Raw genomic sequence first — 19,093 nt, 5'->3', positions numbered from 1 at the left:
GGCTCACAGGAGAGGAATGGGCAAGGCAAGGAGACCATCTGCTGTCTTCTTCACCCTTTTTAATCTCACACCTCCTGCACTGTCCAGGCAAAGCAACTATCCTGAAGTGCTGAGTCCTTAATTTAGACTTGTCCTTCTGTACTGCCTACCCATACTATATAGAAAGAGCATGTTTCACCCTACAGGCATGTGTGCAAGTTGAGAAGAGCAACAGCCACAAGCTGCAGCAAGAAGCAGCTGCACCCCCAGCAGCCTGGGTACCTCACATCCAGCAGAAACTTGGCCGACATCAATTATTCAGTGCATGATGAACTAATTTGGGGATTAGTATTGATGTCAGCTGTATTGTTTCTCCTCTTCCCTGTCTGCTTGCATTCTTAATCTTCTACATTATTTTTTGAGGAATCAGGACGGGGGATGGGTGTGAAGAGCAGCCACATGACAGACAGGCAAAATAAGGAGATAACTCTAGTCACATTGCCACTTGTTGCCCCTTGTAAACACAATCAGTGTATATACAATACATACTTGGATAAGTTTGGGTGAGAAATTGGGTGAATCAAATTATATTTGGGGGCCTATATAAAAATATTCATAGCAGCTTTAACATTTTTTGTGGGGGCTAACTTAAACAGTATCCTATTGGAATAATAAATTCAAAGTATTAAATGAAGCTAAAGAACCATCTTTTAAAATGAGATATAATTCACATACTATAAGATTTACCCTTTTAAAGTGTATAATTCACTGGTTTTAGCATACTCACAAAGTCACATGACCATCACCACTATCTAATTCCAGGGCGTTTTCACCACCCTGGAAAGAAACTTATACCTATTAAGTAGTCACTTCCCATTTCCCTTTCTCCCCTGGCCCTGATAACCACTAAAGCTAGTTTATGATTGATTGCCTATTCTGGACATTTCATAGGTTCATTCATATTACTGCATATGTTAAGCACATCATTCTTTTCTCTGACTGAATAATTTTCATTGTAGGATAGATCACATTTTGTTTACCATTTGTCAGCTGATGAACATGTGGATTTTCCCCACTTTTTGGCTATTATAAATAATGTGCTAGGAACATTTGTTTACAGGTTTTTGTATGGACATATATTTTCAATTCTTTTGGGTATCTACACCTAGGAGTGAAATTGCTGGATCATGTTGTAACATGATGTTTAACATTTTGAGGAACTACAAAATTATTTTCCAAAGGGGCTGCATCATTTTGTATTCTTGCCAGCAATACACAAGGGTTTCAGCTTCTCCACATCGTTGTCCCCCAGGCTGGAGTGCAATGGCACGATCTCGGCTCGTTGCAACCTCTGCCTCGCGGGTTCAAGTGATTCTCTTGCCTCAGCCTCCCAAGGAGCTGGGATTACAGGTGCCTGCCACCATGCCTGGCTAATTTTTGTATTTTTAGTAGAGACGGGGTTTCACCATGTTGGCCAGGCTGGTCTTGAACTCCTGACCTCAGGTGATCCACCTGCGTCGGCCTCCCAAAGTGCTGGGATTACAGGAGTGAGCCACCATGCCTGGCAGGCTATTTTGTTTTTGTTTTTGGTAGTGGATATAAAGTGCTATCTTATTGTGGTTTTCATTTGCATTCCCTATTTTGCTAATAACACTGACCATCGTTTCATGTATTTATGGGCCATTTGTAAGTCTTAGAGTGATATCTATTCAAATTCTCTACTCATTTTTAAATTATCTGTCTTTTTTATATTTCATTTGCAGGAGCTTTTTGTATATTCTAGATACAAGTCTCTTATCAGATATGTGATATGAAAATTTTTTTCTCCCATTATGTGGATTGTCTTTTCACTTTCTTGATGGTGTCCTTTGAAGCACAAACATTTTTAACTTTTAAATTTTGTTGACATGTCATTGTTCTGTTTTTCTCTTTTGTTGTTTGTGCTTTCGTTGCTATATCTAAGAAACCACTGCCAGTGTCACAAAAATTTATACCTATATTTTCTTATAAGGAAAATATTAATTACAGAATTATTATATTTTCTTATAAGAAAACTTTTATAAGAGTTTTATAGTTTTAACTCTTACATTTGGGGATTTAGTCTATTGTGACTTAGTTTTGTATATGATGTGAGGTTGGGGTCCAGTTTGATTCTTTTGCATGTGGATATCCAGTTTCCCCAACACCCTTTTGTGCAAAGACTTTTTTTCTCAATGAATTTTCTTGGCATTCTTTAAAAAATCCATCAGCCATAGTATAGCAACTCAATTTATAATGATCAAATTAAAAGCAGCCCAATATTTGCAAAAAATATATATAAATTGTGGTATATCCATACAATAGGATACTACACAATAGTAATTAACAAATGTTCTACACAAAACATAATGGATAACTATCACAGACATTATATTTAGCAAGAGAAACCAGAAACAGAAGAGCACATCTTGTATGATTCAAATTTATGTGAATTTCAAGGACAGGTATAACTAATTGTAATGATAGAAGCCAGTGCTGTAATTACCTGGGGAGGAGGCGATATTGACTAGGAAGGGGCATGAGGGAGCCTGCTGGGGTAATAGAAAGGTTCTGTGTATTTATCTGGGTGGTGTTTACATGGGCATGTACATATGTAAAAATTTATTAGTTTACTTAATCTTTGTGCTTCTTACTATGTATATGTTGTACTGCAATCAGAAACAGACAGACAAAAAATCTCGGCATGTTACCCACATGAATTTTTAGAGCACTTCCACATTACCTCATCTGTGTAACTTCTGAGTTACACAGATCAGATATTCTCTGGGAAAGTTGGGAAGTTGGAGAAAGTATTTCAGGGTGTAGCTGACAAACAGTACAACTTAGTGGGTGATGGACTTTAGCAGAATCAGAACTCCATCATGTGTTATACTCCATGGGATTGAGACAAGAGGCATCTGCCACTTCCCTTCCTCTCCCCAACCCTCAGTAATGTAAAGAGAATACAACCCCATGTCAGAGTTGGAGTGAAAAAAATTTTCTTGAGCAGCCACAACCTTAGGTTGTGGAGGTGAGAGGGACTGTTCTGTGGAACATGATGTGCTATTTCATAAAGTCCATAATAACATCCTCACTTATTTGCAAATCTGATTTTATTTCTTTTGCACTTCCATTTCAAAGGCAATTGTCTCAGAAAAGTTTCCAAATGTTTGTCGACCAAGTTAATCCTATACAGAAATGCGTTGATGAAAAAAATCCAGCAAACACTTAGAACAATGTTTATTTTAGCCAAGATGGCTTAGGTACTGAGGGTATCATAAAGAATCTTTTCCTTAAGCATCAGGTAACTGGTGGTTGCGATTAATAAGGAGGAAACTGCTATAGTGGCACCCATCTTAAACATGGCCTTCATGCTCCAGCTGGAAAGGTCAATGAAGAAGCGTGGGTGCCTTTCCCTTTTCTTCCCCACACATCCCAAGAATGACAAATGTGCACTCCTTTTACTATAAACCTCACTCTTCTGAAGAGGAAAGAAGAAAGGGAACCTGCTAATTACCAAATGTCTCATATGTATCAAGCCCTATACTTGGTCCTTTAACATGTGTTATTGCATTTAATTTTATAAATTACTGTGTAGTATATTATTTAAACTTCCATTTTGCAGATGAAGAAACTGATGCTGACAAAGGTAAAACCGTTTGTTTGAGGATGCAGAATTAAGATTCAAACCCAAGTTGACATGTTCCTAACTAAGAGCTTTGCTCTTTTCTTGATATGAGATTACTACTATTGTTTGGAAAGTCATTATCTGAAAGAGAAATGATCTATGTTGCTAGATTCATATGCATAGTTAACCATAGTCCAGGGAATGTGGCATGTTGACAAGCTAACAATTAGTAAGCACTGTTGAGGTACACACTCTGTGCCAGGTTCAGGGCTAGGCACTGGACATGCAGCGGTCTCTACTTTTGGGAATTGTATAGGTCCGTGTATATTGCCAACTTAGCCAGAAGTTTAGAGGATTCAGCCACATCCTTTGTGATACTTTGGAAGAGTGTCTAGCTGCAGTATGGAATACCTCAGAGTAACTCTAATTTTCTGAAAACATAATTACTCTCTCTTACTTTTTCGTTTTAAAAGCAGTTACATATACTACAGGAAACTGCTGATTACAGGGAAAAATTCATGTAAGGTCTGACTTTGTCCCTAGGTAATGACATTTAACCCTTATTAGGTAGTTTTACACATACTCCTCGACCTCTTCAAAAGAGTCCAGAATCTATGATTTTGTTGTCTTTAACAAAGTCAATTTGTTAAGTTTCTAATGAAAGATAATTTAATTTGTACGCTTTGAATAAACAGTATGAGAAAAACAGAGGGAAAGCTAGGCACAGTGGCTCACTCCTTTAATTCCAGCACTTTGGGAGGCCAAGGTGGGCGGATCACCTGAGGTCAGGAGTTCAAGACCAGCCTGACCAACATGATGAAACCCTGTCTCTAAAAATACAAAAATTTGCTGGGCATGGTGTCATGCACCTGTAATCCCAGCTACTGGGGAGGCTAAGGCAGGAAAATCACTTGAACCCAGGAGGCAGAGGTTGCAGTGAGCCAAGACTGTACCATTGCACTGTGACAAGAGCGAAACTCCATCAAAAAAAAGAAAGAAAGAAAGAAGAAAGAAAGGAAGGAAGGAAAAGAAAGAATGAAAGAATAAAGAAAGAAAGAAGGAAGGAAGGAGAAAGAAAGAGAGAAAGAAGGAAGGAAGGAAGGAAGGAAAGAAGAAAGAAAGAAAGAAAGAAAGAAAGAAAGAAAGAAAGAAAGAAAGAAAGAAAGAAGAAAGAAAAAGAAAGAAAGAAAGAGAGAAAGACAGGAGGGAAAGGCCATCTGTTCATTTTCTAAGTCTTGATATGGGGTTTTGGCACCGAGCCTGCCTTGCCTACACAGAGGTTTCAAAGCCATGGTTAGAGAGACATGTCAGAGTTTAGGACACATGATGTTTATTAGGTGGGTGGAGCTCTAGAAACCAAATGAAATAGGATGTCTCAGACCCTCAAATGCCAGCAGCAGCTGGATATTTTAAATGCCTATGCTGGGAACCTAGCTCAAGAGGAGGGCTACTTCTTGGGTCTTACCAATGTTTTTTTGTTTTGTGGGCAAAAAGGGACATGAGAAAGTTGTCCAGAGCAGTATCCTGGCCCTGTTACTGTGGTGCTTAACTTCCTGGTCATGAAGGCTATGAGAATACAGATGTTTTTTGTTCTCAATGAGAAGAGTGCATAGCAAGGGGAGGGAAGCATGCCTACTGAGGACACCACCATGGGCCAGCGATCAAATCAGCACAGAAGACAGTATGTTTATCTTATGCAAATATGGATCTTGTAGCCCACTTTCTTTGGAATGAAGGAATGGGAAAGAATGGCCAAGTTGATGATGGAAAAAAGGTGCACTTATGGAATGCCAGCTAGAATTACTTAACCTATCGCTTTTGGGGGACCTTTGAGTGGAGGAGTGGTGGTCTCTCAAGGTACACATGTACACTCTCCTCTCTTCTGACTAAGAGTATACATTTAGGACTTTGGCACCTTTGGAAACCACTTGAAATTCACCCTAGTATGAAGTCATGAGTAAGTAAAAGAACTTCATGCTACATTTCTCTTTGAGTAGGATACGTCCCTTGTATGAATTACTTGAGCCCCTTCATTAAAATTCCTCTTTGTAAAAGATAACCTTTCTGCATACTTAACTCTGTCTTATTTTGTATAGCTCTTTAGAATGGCTTGATGGACCTTAGCTCCTTTAACCCTCCCAAGAGCTATATATGGTAGGTGAAGAACATACTATCCTTTTTGCTTAGATTAAGTAACTGAGGCCAGAAAAGCCCCCACCCCACCCAACCACACCCCCCCCCCCCCCCCCACCCCCCCCCCCCCACCCACCCCCCCCCCCCACACCCCCCCCCCCCCCCCCCCCCCCCCCCCACCCCCCCCCCCCCCTCCCCCCCCCCACCCCCCCCCCCCACCCCCCCCCCCCCCCCCCCACCCTCACCACCCCCACCCCCCCCCCCCCCCCCCCCCCCTACCCCCCCCCCCCCCCCCCCCCCCCCCCCCCCCCCCCCCCCACTACAACCCCCCCCCCCCCCCCCCCCCCCCCCCCCCACCAACCCCACATAAAGTGATCCATCCCAGATTGTAGATTGAAAGGGTAAGAGCCAGGTGTGGTGAACAGCCATCCCACTTTGCCCAGAACTATTCCAGTTTTAGTACTGAAAGTTCCATGTACTAGGAAACCCCTTCCTCCTGAGCAACAGGATTATTTGCTGTCCTATAGCCAGGATTAGAATCTATATATCCTAATTCTCAGTCCAAGGCCAGCTCTACTGCTATATACATCTGTATTCCAAGAACTATTATCTGAGTAATGTTTCCCTTTCTGTGCACCTTTGTGCACCAAAATATGTCTACATGCTGGGCCATTCTCCCCTCCCATTCTGCCTAAGACAGAAGCTACGGCAGCTATTGGTCCTCAGAGGGACTGAGGCCACTGTTGGCAAAGAGAAACCATGTTTCAGCTTTCTCAATTATAAAATAAAGATGATAATCCCTATACTGCTTACCTCACATGGATGTTGTGTAGATCAAATAATAATGGATGTGAAAGTACTTTCTAAATTGTTATGATCTGTTTGCACATGATGGATTGTGATTATTCTTTACCCCCTGGGCAGAAGCCAACTCCTTGTCTTATTATTCTCTTTACAAATTCAGCTTCTGGTATAGCCACTGACTGTGAATTTGAGCAAATTGCTGGATCTCTTTGCCTCAGTTTCTTCATCTGTAAAATGTAGCTAACAATAATTCTTAATATGATTGTCTTGAGAATTGAATGAGTTACTACATGCAAAGCATTTACTAGAGCTCATGTCACATGGTCAGAGCTATATAAGCATTAACTCCTTTGTGTTGGCTTCCTCGGCCCTACTATCTCAGATCTAGATACTAGATTAAGTGGACCCAGAAGCCAAGTGACATGGAAATCACTAATTATAGTCCCTTCCCACTAGCTTTCTAGTTCTTGTGTTCTGTACCCACAGCCTTCCCACCATGGATTGCCAAGAAAATGAGTACTGGGACCAATGGGGACGGTGTGTCACCTGCCAACGGTGTGGTCCTGGACAGGAGCTATCCAAGGTAAGTTCTCCTATTCAGTACACTTATTTTTGTTGCATCTTAGGAACCAGCCCGGCAACTGAAAGAGACCAAGATTAGGGGAGTCAGCCTTACTTATAACTAATCCAGTTTAGCAGGTAAAACCTGGGATCCACAGAGTATGCAATAGCAGTCATGATTCCAGCACGAAGTCAGCCTAGCAGGATCAGGGTCAAGGGAAGTTTCCATGAGATAACAGAGTATTTCAAGAAGAGATGTGTAATGCAGAGACCCATGAGGACTGTTCAGCATTAAGGAAATCTGTCAACTAAAGCAAGGCACAACCACATGGTGTTCAAGAGCCAGATATCAGGTCTTAGAAATGAGAAAGAGAGAAGAATCAAGAAGGCCTCTGTTCTAGAGGGTCTGCACTACTGAGGAAGCTGTGCAATGGAGAATTTAGGGATAGGGAACCAGGGAGGGTCTAAAATCCCAATTAAAGGTAAAGATCAGAACAAAATGACCAGCAAGGCAGAGACTTTATGTAACTTACTTGTTTTCAAGTCTGGATCTGCTTAACTGTTCTTTCCTCAGGTCCCTTGTTGGTCCCTGAACCTGGGGGTGGTATTAAATTTTGGCTGCAGCTGGGGCTACAGAGGCCAGAAGCAAGCAGCTATCAGATGGTTTCTGCATACTCACACCCTATTTTATGCAATTTTTGTTCATTCAGCAGTTGCTTACTGAACACTTACAAAGTGGCAGGCATGGTTGTAGACACCGTGGATATAGCAAAACAGACAAAATTAATTGCCATCACGGACCTTACCTTCTATTATTAGTGAAAAAATAATAATTGAGACACATACAAAGATAAATGAAGAATCTAGATGTGAAGATGTAAGAATAATAAAATTAGGGTGACTGGGTGGCTACTTCAGATTATGAAACAAGGAAAGGTCTCCTTAAGGAGACACCTTCTGGGGAGAGGATACTAGTGCAGAGTCCCAAGGTGAAAATGAACTAGGCATTTTGAAGGAAAAGGAGAAAGGTTAGTGCAATGAGTGTATGGTGAATGAGAGGGAGGGTGGTATACAAAGAGATCAGAGAGAAAAGTATGGACCAGACCAGATAGCGGCTTGAGGTCTTTGAGAAATTTTCCTTTTTCTCTAAGTGCACTAGGAGCTCTTTGGAGGGTTTTGGGTTGGGCAGTTACAGGAACCTGTGGCTGGAAAACAACATAGTAATTATCTAGCCCACTTTATTCCTACCTTCGTATTTTTAAAAATGAAGAGAATAAGGCACAGGCATATCAAGGGATACAAGCACTAATTTTAAGTTTTTACACGTGGTATATGTCCCACAGTGGGGTACCCACATGATTGATAAAGGATCACAGTACCAAGGAAAGATCGCCAGAGGTTAGGTCATGCTGGACATTAAAATAGATATTAAAGCTTACATATATGTAATATAGATACACATGGGCATGAGTCCCATCTTTGCTGTGGGCCAATTATTTCACCTCAGAATCAATTAAGATGTAGTAACTTGAAAGTAACATAAAATTTAACCATGACACGAACCATAAGTATATTTATTTACATAATGAAGTCTGGAGACAGGCAGTCTTTTTGCTTGTTGGACAGATCAGCAATGTTATCAAGGACTCAGCCCCTTTTCATCCTTAATTTTGGACCTCTTGCTGTTTTGTTCTCATTATTGTGGCCTCATGATTGCAAAACTCAAAGCATCATATCTTCATACAATAGTCAAAGTCAGGAATCAGGGGAAAGGTCAAAATAGCTTGCCTTTTTTTGGGAAGAAGTCTTTTCCCAGAAGCTGTCCAACAGATTTTTCCTTATATCTTATGGTCCAGAACTGGGTGATGTAGCTATCTCTAACTGGAATAGAGTTTGGGAAATAAGTATCTAGCCAATGAGAATGGGATTGTATGATTAAGACCAATCAAGAATCCGTTCTGGAGGCTGGTCATCATGCTACCTAGAATGAAATCAGTGTTTTCATAGTAAGGAGAAAGAGGGGCAATTGTTCGAATAAGCAGCTAGAAGCATCTGACAGCCCTTTTCAAAGTTACTTTTATTTACTTTTAAATTTTATTTATGAATTATAAACATCGCCGTAAGTAAATCATTGCAGAAAATTAACACCATTTCCTCAGGACATTTTTCTTGACATATAATTGCCGAGCTAAATAATGCATACGATTTTAAGACTCTTGAAATAGATCAGCAGATAATACTTCCGAATTTTGTTTATGACAGTTTCCACTACCATTACATTTATTTTCAACAGTGCATAGAATTCCTGTTGCGACCCTCTGTTCGGGGTCCCTGGCTTCCCGCAACAAATCCCTATGTCCCAGAAGCCTAACCGCAAATGAATAATACATATTTTCATCATCAATTAATTTTATGCCTTCCTTTTAATATTAATTACTAATTTATGAGGACTTTATGAGAATTTTGGTTTTACTTTTTTTTCTATTTGATAGGGGAAATGTACCAACTTTACTGTCTTTATTTGCCCATTTGCCTTTCCAATTTTGTGATCTGCTTCTGATTGCTTCTCTTTCTATTCTTTCTACTTATGATTTATTGTTCTTTGTCTACTCACATAAGAAACCTAAGTAGACAGACATATAGTAGATAACAGAGTATTTAAAAAATCATTGATATAAGAGACTTAGACTCCCATACAATAATAATGGGAGACTTCAACACCCCACTGTCAACATAGATCAATGAGACAGAAAGTTAACAAGGATATCCAGGAATTGAACTCATCTCTGCACCAAGCAGACCTAATAGACATCTACAAAACTCTCCACTCCAAATCAACAGAATATACATTCTTCTCAGCACCACGTCGCACTTATTCCAAAATTGACCACATAATTGGAAATAAAGCACTCCTCAGCAAATGTACAAGAACAGAAATTATAACAAACTGTCTCTCAGACTACAGTGCAATCAAACTAGAACTCATGACTAAGAAACTCAATTAAACCACTCAACTACATGGAAACTGAACAACCTGTTCCTGAATGACTACTGGGTACATAACGAAATGAAGGCAGAAATAAAGATGTTCTTTGAAACCAATGAGAACAAAGATACAACATACCAGAATCTCTGGGACACATTTAAAGCAGTGTGTAGAGGGAAATTTATAGCACTAAATGCCCACAAGAGAAAGCAGGAAAGATCTAAAATTGACACCCTAACATCTCAATTAAAAGACCTAGAGAAGCCTTCTTTGGAGAAATGTCTGTTCATATCCTTTGCCCACTTTGTGATGGGGTTCTTTGTTTCTTTCTTGTAACTTTGTTTGAGTTCTTTGTAGGTTCTGGATATTAGCCCTTTGTCAGATGAGTAGATTGTAAAAATTTTCTCCCATTCTGTAGGTTGCCTGTTCACTCTGATGGTAGTTTCTTTTGCTGTGCAGAAGCTCTTTAGTTGAATGAGATCCCATTTGTCAATTTTGGCTTTTGCTGCCGTTGCTTTTGGTGTTTTAGACATGAAGTCTTTGCCCATACCTATGTCCTGAGTGGTACTACCTAGGTTTTCCTCTAGGGTTTTTATGGTATTAGGTCTAACATTTAAGTCTCTAATCCATTTTGAATTAATTTTCGTGTAAGGAGTAAGGAAAGGATCCAGTTTCAGCTTTCTACTTATGGCTAGCCAATTTTCCCAGCACCATTTATTAAATAGGGAATCCTTTCCCCATATCTTGTTTCTCTCAGGTTTGTCAAAGATCAGATGGCTGTAGATGTGTGGTATTATTTCTGAGCACTCTGTTCTGTTCCATTGTTCTATATCTCTGTTTTGGTACCAGTACCATGCTATTTTGGTTACGGTAGCCTTGTAGTATAGTTTGAAGTCAGGTAGCGTGATGCCTCCAGCTTTGTTCTTTTAACTTAGGATTGTATTGGAGATGTGGGCTCTTTTTTGGTTCCATATGAACTTTAAAGCAGTTTTTTCCAATTCTGTGAAGAAACTCGTTGGTAGCTTGATGGGGATGGCATTGAATCTATAAATAACCTTGGGCAGTATGGCCATTTTCACGATATTGATTCTTCCTATCCATGAGCATGGTATGTTCTTCCATTTGTTTGTGTCCTCTTTGATTTCACTGAGCAGTGGTTTGTAGTTCTCCTTGAAGAGGTCCTTTACATCCCTTGTAAGTTGGATTCCTAGGTATTTTATTCTCTCATTCATACAGCCAACAGACACATGAAAAAATGCTCATCATCACTGGCCATCAGAGAAATGCAAATCAAAACCACAATGAGATACCTTACCATCTCACACCAGTTAGAATGGCAATCATTAAAAAGTCAGGAAACAACAGGTGCTGGAGAGGATGTGCAGAAATAGGAACACTTTTACACTGTTGGTGGGATTGTAAACTAGTTCAACCATTATGGAAAACAGTATGGCGATTCCTCAAGGATCTAGAACTAGATGTACCATATGACCCAGCCATCCCATTACTGGGTATATACCCAAAGGATTATAAATCATGCTGCTCTAAAGACACATGCACACGTATGTTTATTGCGGCACTATTCACAATAGCAAAGACTTGGAATCAACCCAAATGTCCATCAGTGACAGACTGGATTAAGAAAATGTGGCACATATACACCATGGAATACTATGCAGCCATCAAAAAGGATGAGTTTGTGTCCTTTGTAGGGACATGGATGCAGCTGGAAACCATCATTCTTAGCAAACTATCACAAGAACAGAAAACCAAACACCGCATGTTCTCACTCATAGGTGGGAACTGAACAATGAGATTACTTGGACTCGGGAAGGGGAACATCACACAGCAGGGCCTATCATGGGGAGGGGGGAGGGGGGGGGGAGGGGGGGGAGGGATTACATTGGGAGTTATATCTGATGTAAATGACGAGTTGATGGGTGCAGCACAGCAACATGGCACAAGTATACATATGTAACACAACTGCACGTTATGAACATGTGCCCTAGAACTTAAAGTATAATAATAATAATAATAATAATAATAAAACTACACTAAAAAAAAAAAATTCTCTAAAAAATCAATGAATCCAGGAGCTGGTTTTTTGAAAAGATCAACAAAATTGATAGACCACTTGCAAGACTAATAAAGAAGAAAAGGAGAAGAATCAAATAGACGCAATAAAAAATGATAAAGGGGATATCACCACCGACCCCACAGAAATACAAACTACCATCAGAGAATGCTATAAACAGCTCTACGCAAATAAAGTAGAAAATCTAGAAGAAATGGTTGATTTCTTGGACACTTACACTCTCCTATGACTAAACCAGGAAGAAGTTGAATCCGTGAATAGGTCAATAGCAGGCTCTGAAATTGAGGCAATAATTAATAGCCTACCAACCAAAAAAAGTTCAGGGCCTGTTGGATTCACAGCTGAATTCTACCAGAGGTACAAGGAGGAGCTAGTACCATTCCTTCTGAAACTATTCCAATCAATAGAAAAAGAGAGAATCCTCCCTAACTCATTTTATGAGGCCAATATCATCCTAATACCAAAGCCTGGCAGAGACACAACAATAAAAGAGAATTTTAGACCAATATCCCTGATGAACATCGATGCAAATATCCTCAATAAAATACTAGCAAACCAAATCCAGCAGCACAGCAAAAAGCTTATCCACCATGATCAAGTGAGCTTCATCCCTGGGATGCAAGGCTGGTTCAACATTCGCAAATCAATAAACATAATCCAGCATATAAACAGAAACAAAGACAAAAACCACATGATTATCTCAATAGATGCAGAAAAGGCCTTTAAGAAAATTCAACAGCCCTTCATGCTAAAACCTCTCAATAAATTTGGTATTGATGGAACTTATCTCAAAATAGTAAGAGATATTTATGACAAACCCACAGCCAATATCATACTGAATGGGCAAAAACTGGAAGCATTCCCTTTGAAAACTAGCACAAGACAGGGATGCCCTCTCTCACCACTCCTATTCAACATAGTGTTGGAAGTTCTGGTTAGGGCAATCAGGGAAGAGAAAGAAATCAAGGGTATTCAGTTAGGAAAAGAAGAAGTCAAATTGTCCCTGTTTGCAGATGACATGATTGCATATTTAGAAAACCCCCTTGTCTCAGCCCAAAATCTCCTTCAGCTGATAAGCAACTTCAGCAAAGTCTCAGGATACAAAATCAATGTGCAAAAATCACAAGCATTCTTATACACCAGTAACAGACAAACAGAGCCAAATCATGAATGAACTCCTATTCACAATTGCTTCAAAGAGAATAAAAGACCTAGGAATCCAACTTACAAGGGATGTAAAGGACCTCTTCAAGGAGAACTACAAACCACTGCTCAGTGAAATCAAAGAGGACACAAACAAATGGAAGAACATATCATGCTCATGGATAGGAAGAATCAATATCGTGAAAATGGCCATACTGCCCAAGGTTATTTCTAGATTCAATGCCATCCCCATCAAGCTACCAACGAGTTTCTTCACAGAATTGGAAAAAACCTGCTTTGAAGTTCATATGGAACCAAAAAAGAGCCCGCATCTCCAATACAATCCTAAGTCAAAAGAACAAAGCTGGAGGCATCACGCTACCTGACTTCAAACTATACTACAAGGCTACAGTAACCAAAATAGCATGGTACTGGTACCAAAACAGAGATATAGAACAATGGAACAGAACAGAGTGCTCAGAAATAATACCACACATCTACAGCCATCTGATCTTTGACAAACCTGAGAGAAACAAGAAATGGGGAAAGGATTCCCTATTTAATAAATGGTGCTGGGAAAATTGGCTAGCCATAAGTAGAAAGCTGAAACTGGATCCTTTCCTTACTCCTTATACGAAAATTAATTCAAGATGGATTAGAGGCTTAAATGTTAGACCTAATACCATAAAAGCCCTAGAAGAAAACCTAGGCAATACCATTCAGGACATAGGCATGGGCAAAGACTTCATGTCTAAAACACCAAAAGCAATGGCAACAACAAAAGCCAAAATTGACAAATGGGATCTCATTAAACTGAAGAGCTTCTGCACAGCAAAAGAAACTACCATCAGAGTGAACAGGCAACCTACAGAATGGGAGAAAATTTTTGCAATCTACTCATCTGACAAAGGGCTGATATCCAGAACCTACAAAGAACTCAAACAAATTTACAAGAGAAAAACAAACAACCCCATCAAAAAGTGGGCAAAGGATATGAACAGACATTTCGCAGAAGAAGACATGCATACAGCCAACAGACACATGAAAAAAATGCTTTCTCTGTTTCTGTGTTTGTTTTCTCTGTTTTTTGTCCCTCTATTTTTCTTTTCTTGCCTTCCTTGTGTGTTACATGAACATTTTGCTTGAGATTTCATCATGATTTATTTGTAGTTTTTTTGAGTGTATCTCTTTATATCATTTTATTAGAGGTAGTTCTGAATATTACATGAAAAACTAACACGTTACTTTTTCATTGTCAGCTGGTATTAACATTTTGCCATTTCAAGTGAAGTATTGAAATATCTGTTCCATTTAGATTCCTTTACTTTCCCCACTTTTAAATATCATTGTCACAAATATCAGATATAATTTTTGTTAAATTTTCTTTAATCATCAACTGTGATTTATAAAATGTATGAAGAGAAAGACAGTGCATTTTATACACCCATATTTTTTCTCTCCCAGTGTTCCTTCCTTCCTGATGCACCAAGATTTCTTCTTTTACCGCTTCCACTGTTTTTTAAATCATTTCATTTCTGTTTATGAACTCCCTTTAGCATTATTTAAGGGTAGGCCTACTAGCAACTCATTATGTTAGTTTTCCTTTGCCTGAGAATGTTTTTATGTACCTTCATTTCTGAGGATACTTTCACTGGATATAAATTTGCAGTTGGCGGTATTTTTTATTTCAGTACTTTAAAAATGTAGTTCTTCCTTCTGGCCTCCATGGTTTCTGATAGAAACACACTGTCGTATCATTTGAATGGATGTTTTTCTATAGATGATGTCATTTCTTCTTGGCTATTTTCAATATTTTTTAGTTTCTTTAGTTTCAAAAGTTTTATTATGATGTGTGTTGGTGTGCATTTCTTTGGATTTATTCTTTTTGGGGTCTGTTAATCCTCTTTAACTTGTAGGTCTTTTACCAAATTTGTGAAGTTTTCTACCAATTTGTTTGAAAATATTTTTAGATAAACATTTTTAAAATTTTTATTTTCATAAGATTCTGCGAATATGATTGTTTTATATTTTGTTCTTGAGGCTTTGTTCATTTTGTTTTATTTTGCCGTTTTCTCCCTGTTGTTCATATTGCATAAATTCTATCGTTCTATCCTCAAGTTCACTGTTTCTATCATCTGTCTCTTCTCTACTACTGGGCCCATCCAGTGAGTTTTTAAAATTTCTGTCATTTTATTTTCAATAATTACCATCTGCTTATTTTAAAAAAAATACTTCTATTTCTTTGATGAGGTTTTCTATTTTTAAGAGAATTTTAAATTGTTTTTTTAAAACATTGTTATTATACGTGCTTTAGAATCCTTGTTCAATCATTCCAACATCTGCTTTATCTAAGAGTTGCTGTCAGTTAATTGACTTTTCTCATTCGTGTTGTGATTTTCCTTATTCTTATTTTCATGGGTGTTTTTTCATTGGGTTCTGGACATTTTGTCATTTATGTCAGGAGACTCAGGGTCCTATTTAAATCTTTTACTTTATCAGGCAGCCATCTGTTTAGGTTTAGCATACAGGTTTTAGCCTATGTTTGTGAGTTGCAGTTCTAAAGACTATTTAATTTCCAGGAGCTTTGTAGTGTGATTTGTAATCTGTGGGGTTTATCTTTGCTGCCTCAGGTATAGAAGATTTCCTGGGCCAGGTCACTGGTCCATCTAGGTCAGCATAAAGAAGTGTCTGAGTTGTGGAGTCAAAGAACATTTCCCATACTGTACTACTTATTATTAGTAGGATACCACTTGCCAATATACCCCAGCCACCTGTTCCTATGTGGGAGAAAAGAATCTCAGACCCACAGGACAAAGAAATATTTGAGCTGGGTAATTATGGTGGAATCTCTGGTGCCCCCTGTAGCCTATTGTCTCTAGTTGTGGGTGGGGAATCTCAGGCCCATGGGGAAGAGGCTTCTCAGGCAAACAATTTGTGCCTCAATTTTGCTTATTTGTGAAACATGGATTATAATGCACCCTTATAAAGTTTTATAAATAAACAAGTATATACATTCATGAGTGTGTGGAGTTTTGTATGATTGATTCAATTATTTAGTCACAATATTCAGAATAGCATCCTCACACATTGTAGTTGCTTCAAAAATGTTTTCTGAGTTAACCAATAAAATAAAAGGGAGTGCTAACCAATTAATCAATCAATCAGTCACTTAACTTATTGGTTAACTTTCAATAAATGCTTGCTTGCTTTTGTCATTTCCTTCTCTAGCAAGTGAGTAAGTCAGGAGTCAGGCACAGGTCTTCTGATTCCATTGCTATAGACAGAATAAAAACTTGCTTTCCAGAAGAACAATACCTAAAGTTCATCTGTTCGTTGAAGGATTATTATGTTCTAGGCATGGTGACAAGCACTACACACAACCCACACACAGAGCTATATATGTATCTCTGTGTTTGTGTGTGTGTGTGTGTATCTGGTTAAGAGACATCCTTTATCTAAATAAGAGCTGTTTGTGTTTCTTTTTCTGTGAATGTACGTTTAGTTTCTTATAAGGTTGTTGTTGTTAATTTATACTAGCTCTGTATTTTAGGAATATAAATCTTTAGTCTGTGATATGGTGTACATCTGTTTACTAGTTCGTTATTTATCTTCTCATTTTGCTTATGAATCTTTTACCCTGAAACTTTGTAAAATTTTTATGTAATTAGATCTATCTATCTTTCCTTTATTGATTCTGGACTTTGAATTGCAGTTAGAGAAAATTTCTCCACTCCCAGATTAAAGAGAAATTTATTTATATTTTGTTTTGGTACTTTTTGGTTTTAATTTTTATCTATAAATTTCTGATCTATTTTGAATTTACTCTGGTGTATAGTGTGAGGAATGTATCTAATTTTATCATTTTTCATACTGTCATTCAGTTATACAACATAACCTATTTAAAAATCCAGCTATTCTCCATTGCTTTGAGATATTCCCTTTGTTCATTTGGTCAGCTCATGTAATCTTAACAAACCTATAAGTTAGATAGCATTGTTTACAATTGGATTGATGAGAAAATTCAGGCCCAATGACTTGTCCAAGGTCACATTGCTGGTCAGTGATAGAAGTGGGAGTTACAGATAGGTCTTCATTACCGTGGATCAGGGATTTTCGTCACTACATTATATTTCCTAATAGTTTGACCCTCAGCTCACTGTTTTAAGCAGATATGGAAGCTATCAGCATTCCAATGGTGCACATAAGTTAGCAGAGATTACAAGAAACCCTTTGCCTTTTCAAGAAACTTAGAGTAAAATGGCTAGCGCTCATATCAGATCCCATTGGCAGATGGGATCATTGTGAGTGAGGCTGCAAGGCATTGAGTAAAACCTGAGTGGGCAAACACAGGGACAGAATGGCAGGAGTATTTAGAGCCTGCCTGATGCTCACTTTTTCCATTTCCTGGGAAAGTATAACTTAAATATTAGTTCAGGTAATACTAACTGCTGTAACAAATACTAAAGTTTGGTGACATAACAGGTTAAGGGTTTATTCCTGAATGTAATTCCAATCCATGTTGGGGAGTAGGAGGATTCTTCTCAGCCATTGAGGAAGCCAGGCTTATGGGAGCTCTGTATTTTTTAAACAGCCTTATTAAACTACAGTTCACCTACCAGGCAATTCACCCATGTAAGTTTACAATTCATGTTTTTTTGTATACTGCATTATGATTTTTAAGGTTATGGTAAAATATATAATCTCAAATTTGCTGTATTAGCCACTGTAAGTGTATAATTCAGTAGCATTAATCATATTCACAATGTTATGCAACCATCACCCCTTTATTTCTAAGACTTTTTATTACCCCAATACAATCTCTATATGCGTTAAGCAATAACCCAATTTCTCCCTCTCCAAAGTACCTGATAGCCTCTACTCTCTATCTCTACAAATTTTCCTATTCTAGATATTTCATATAAGTGGAATCATATTTTTTCATGCAATTACCTTTACCAGAGATATTTACTCTTTGTATGGCTTTGCGTTACTGTCCATTGTCTGTTCATTTCAGCCTGAAGGATTCCCTTCTTATAGTCAGGTCTAGTGATATCAATCAGCTGTTGTTTATCTAGGGATATTTTAATTATTCCTTTATTTTCGAAGAAGTTTTTTTGCTATATGTAGAGTTCTTGGTTAACAGTTTATTTGTTTAGGCACTTATATATGTCATCTCACGGACTTTAAGTCTCTGCACTTTGTGATGAGAAATATGCTTTGAATCTTACTGAGAATACCTTTACTTGACAAATAATTTCACTCTTCATTTTCAATATTTTCTTTTTGTTTTCAACTATAAACATTTTGTTGATAGGGTATCTCAGCACGGGTCTCTTTATGTTTACTCTGCTTGGAGTTTCTTGAGCATCTTGGATGGGTAAATTTATGTCTTTCATCAAATTTGAGAAGTTTTAAGCCATTATTTCTTCAAATAGTCATTCTCGTTCCTCATCTCCCTATTTTTTTTCTGGGAATCCCGTAATGCATATATTGGTCACCTGCATGATGTTCCACAAGTTCCTTATGTTCTGTTTACTTTCTTCTCCTCAGACTTGATAATTTAAATTGTCCTACATTCAGGTTTGCTCATTTTTTCTTTTACCTACTCAGATTCTCTAGTGAAGTTTTCATTTCATTTATCTTACTTTTTAGCTCCAGCATTTATGTTTGGTTCCTTTTTACAATTTTTCTTTACCAATATTCTCACTTTGTTTATACATTTGTTTCCTGATTTCTTTTAATTCTT

General features: G+C 38.3%; 1 protein-coding gene across 3 annotated transcripts in view; it reads left to right on the top strand.

The window, feature by feature from the left end:
* The window catches only part of EDA2R (ectodysplasin A2 receptor), a 45,406-nt gene that overhangs the window by 16,342 nt on the left and 9,971 nt on the right, over positions 1-19,093 (top strand). For all 3 annotated transcript variants that reach the window (XM_050777007.1, XM_050777006.1, XM_050777008.1), the window contains exon 2: positions 7,049-7,145. In XM_050777007.1, coding sequence (XP_050632964.1) covers positions 7,059-7,145 — 87 coding nt within the window. In that variant the 5' untranslated portion in view covers positions 7,049-7,058. The remainder of the gene's footprint in view (positions 1-7,048; positions 7,146-19,093) is intronic.

This window comes from Macaca thibetana, chromosome X (genome assembly GCF_024542745.1).
Source record: "Macaca thibetana thibetana isolate TM-01 chromosome X, ASM2454274v1, whole genome shotgun sequence".
NCBI lineage: Eukaryota > Metazoa > Chordata > Mammalia > Primates > Cercopithecidae > Macaca > Macaca thibetana.
Note: the sequence above shows the minus strand (reverse complement) of the source record. Positions and strands in the feature narration are given on the sequence as shown.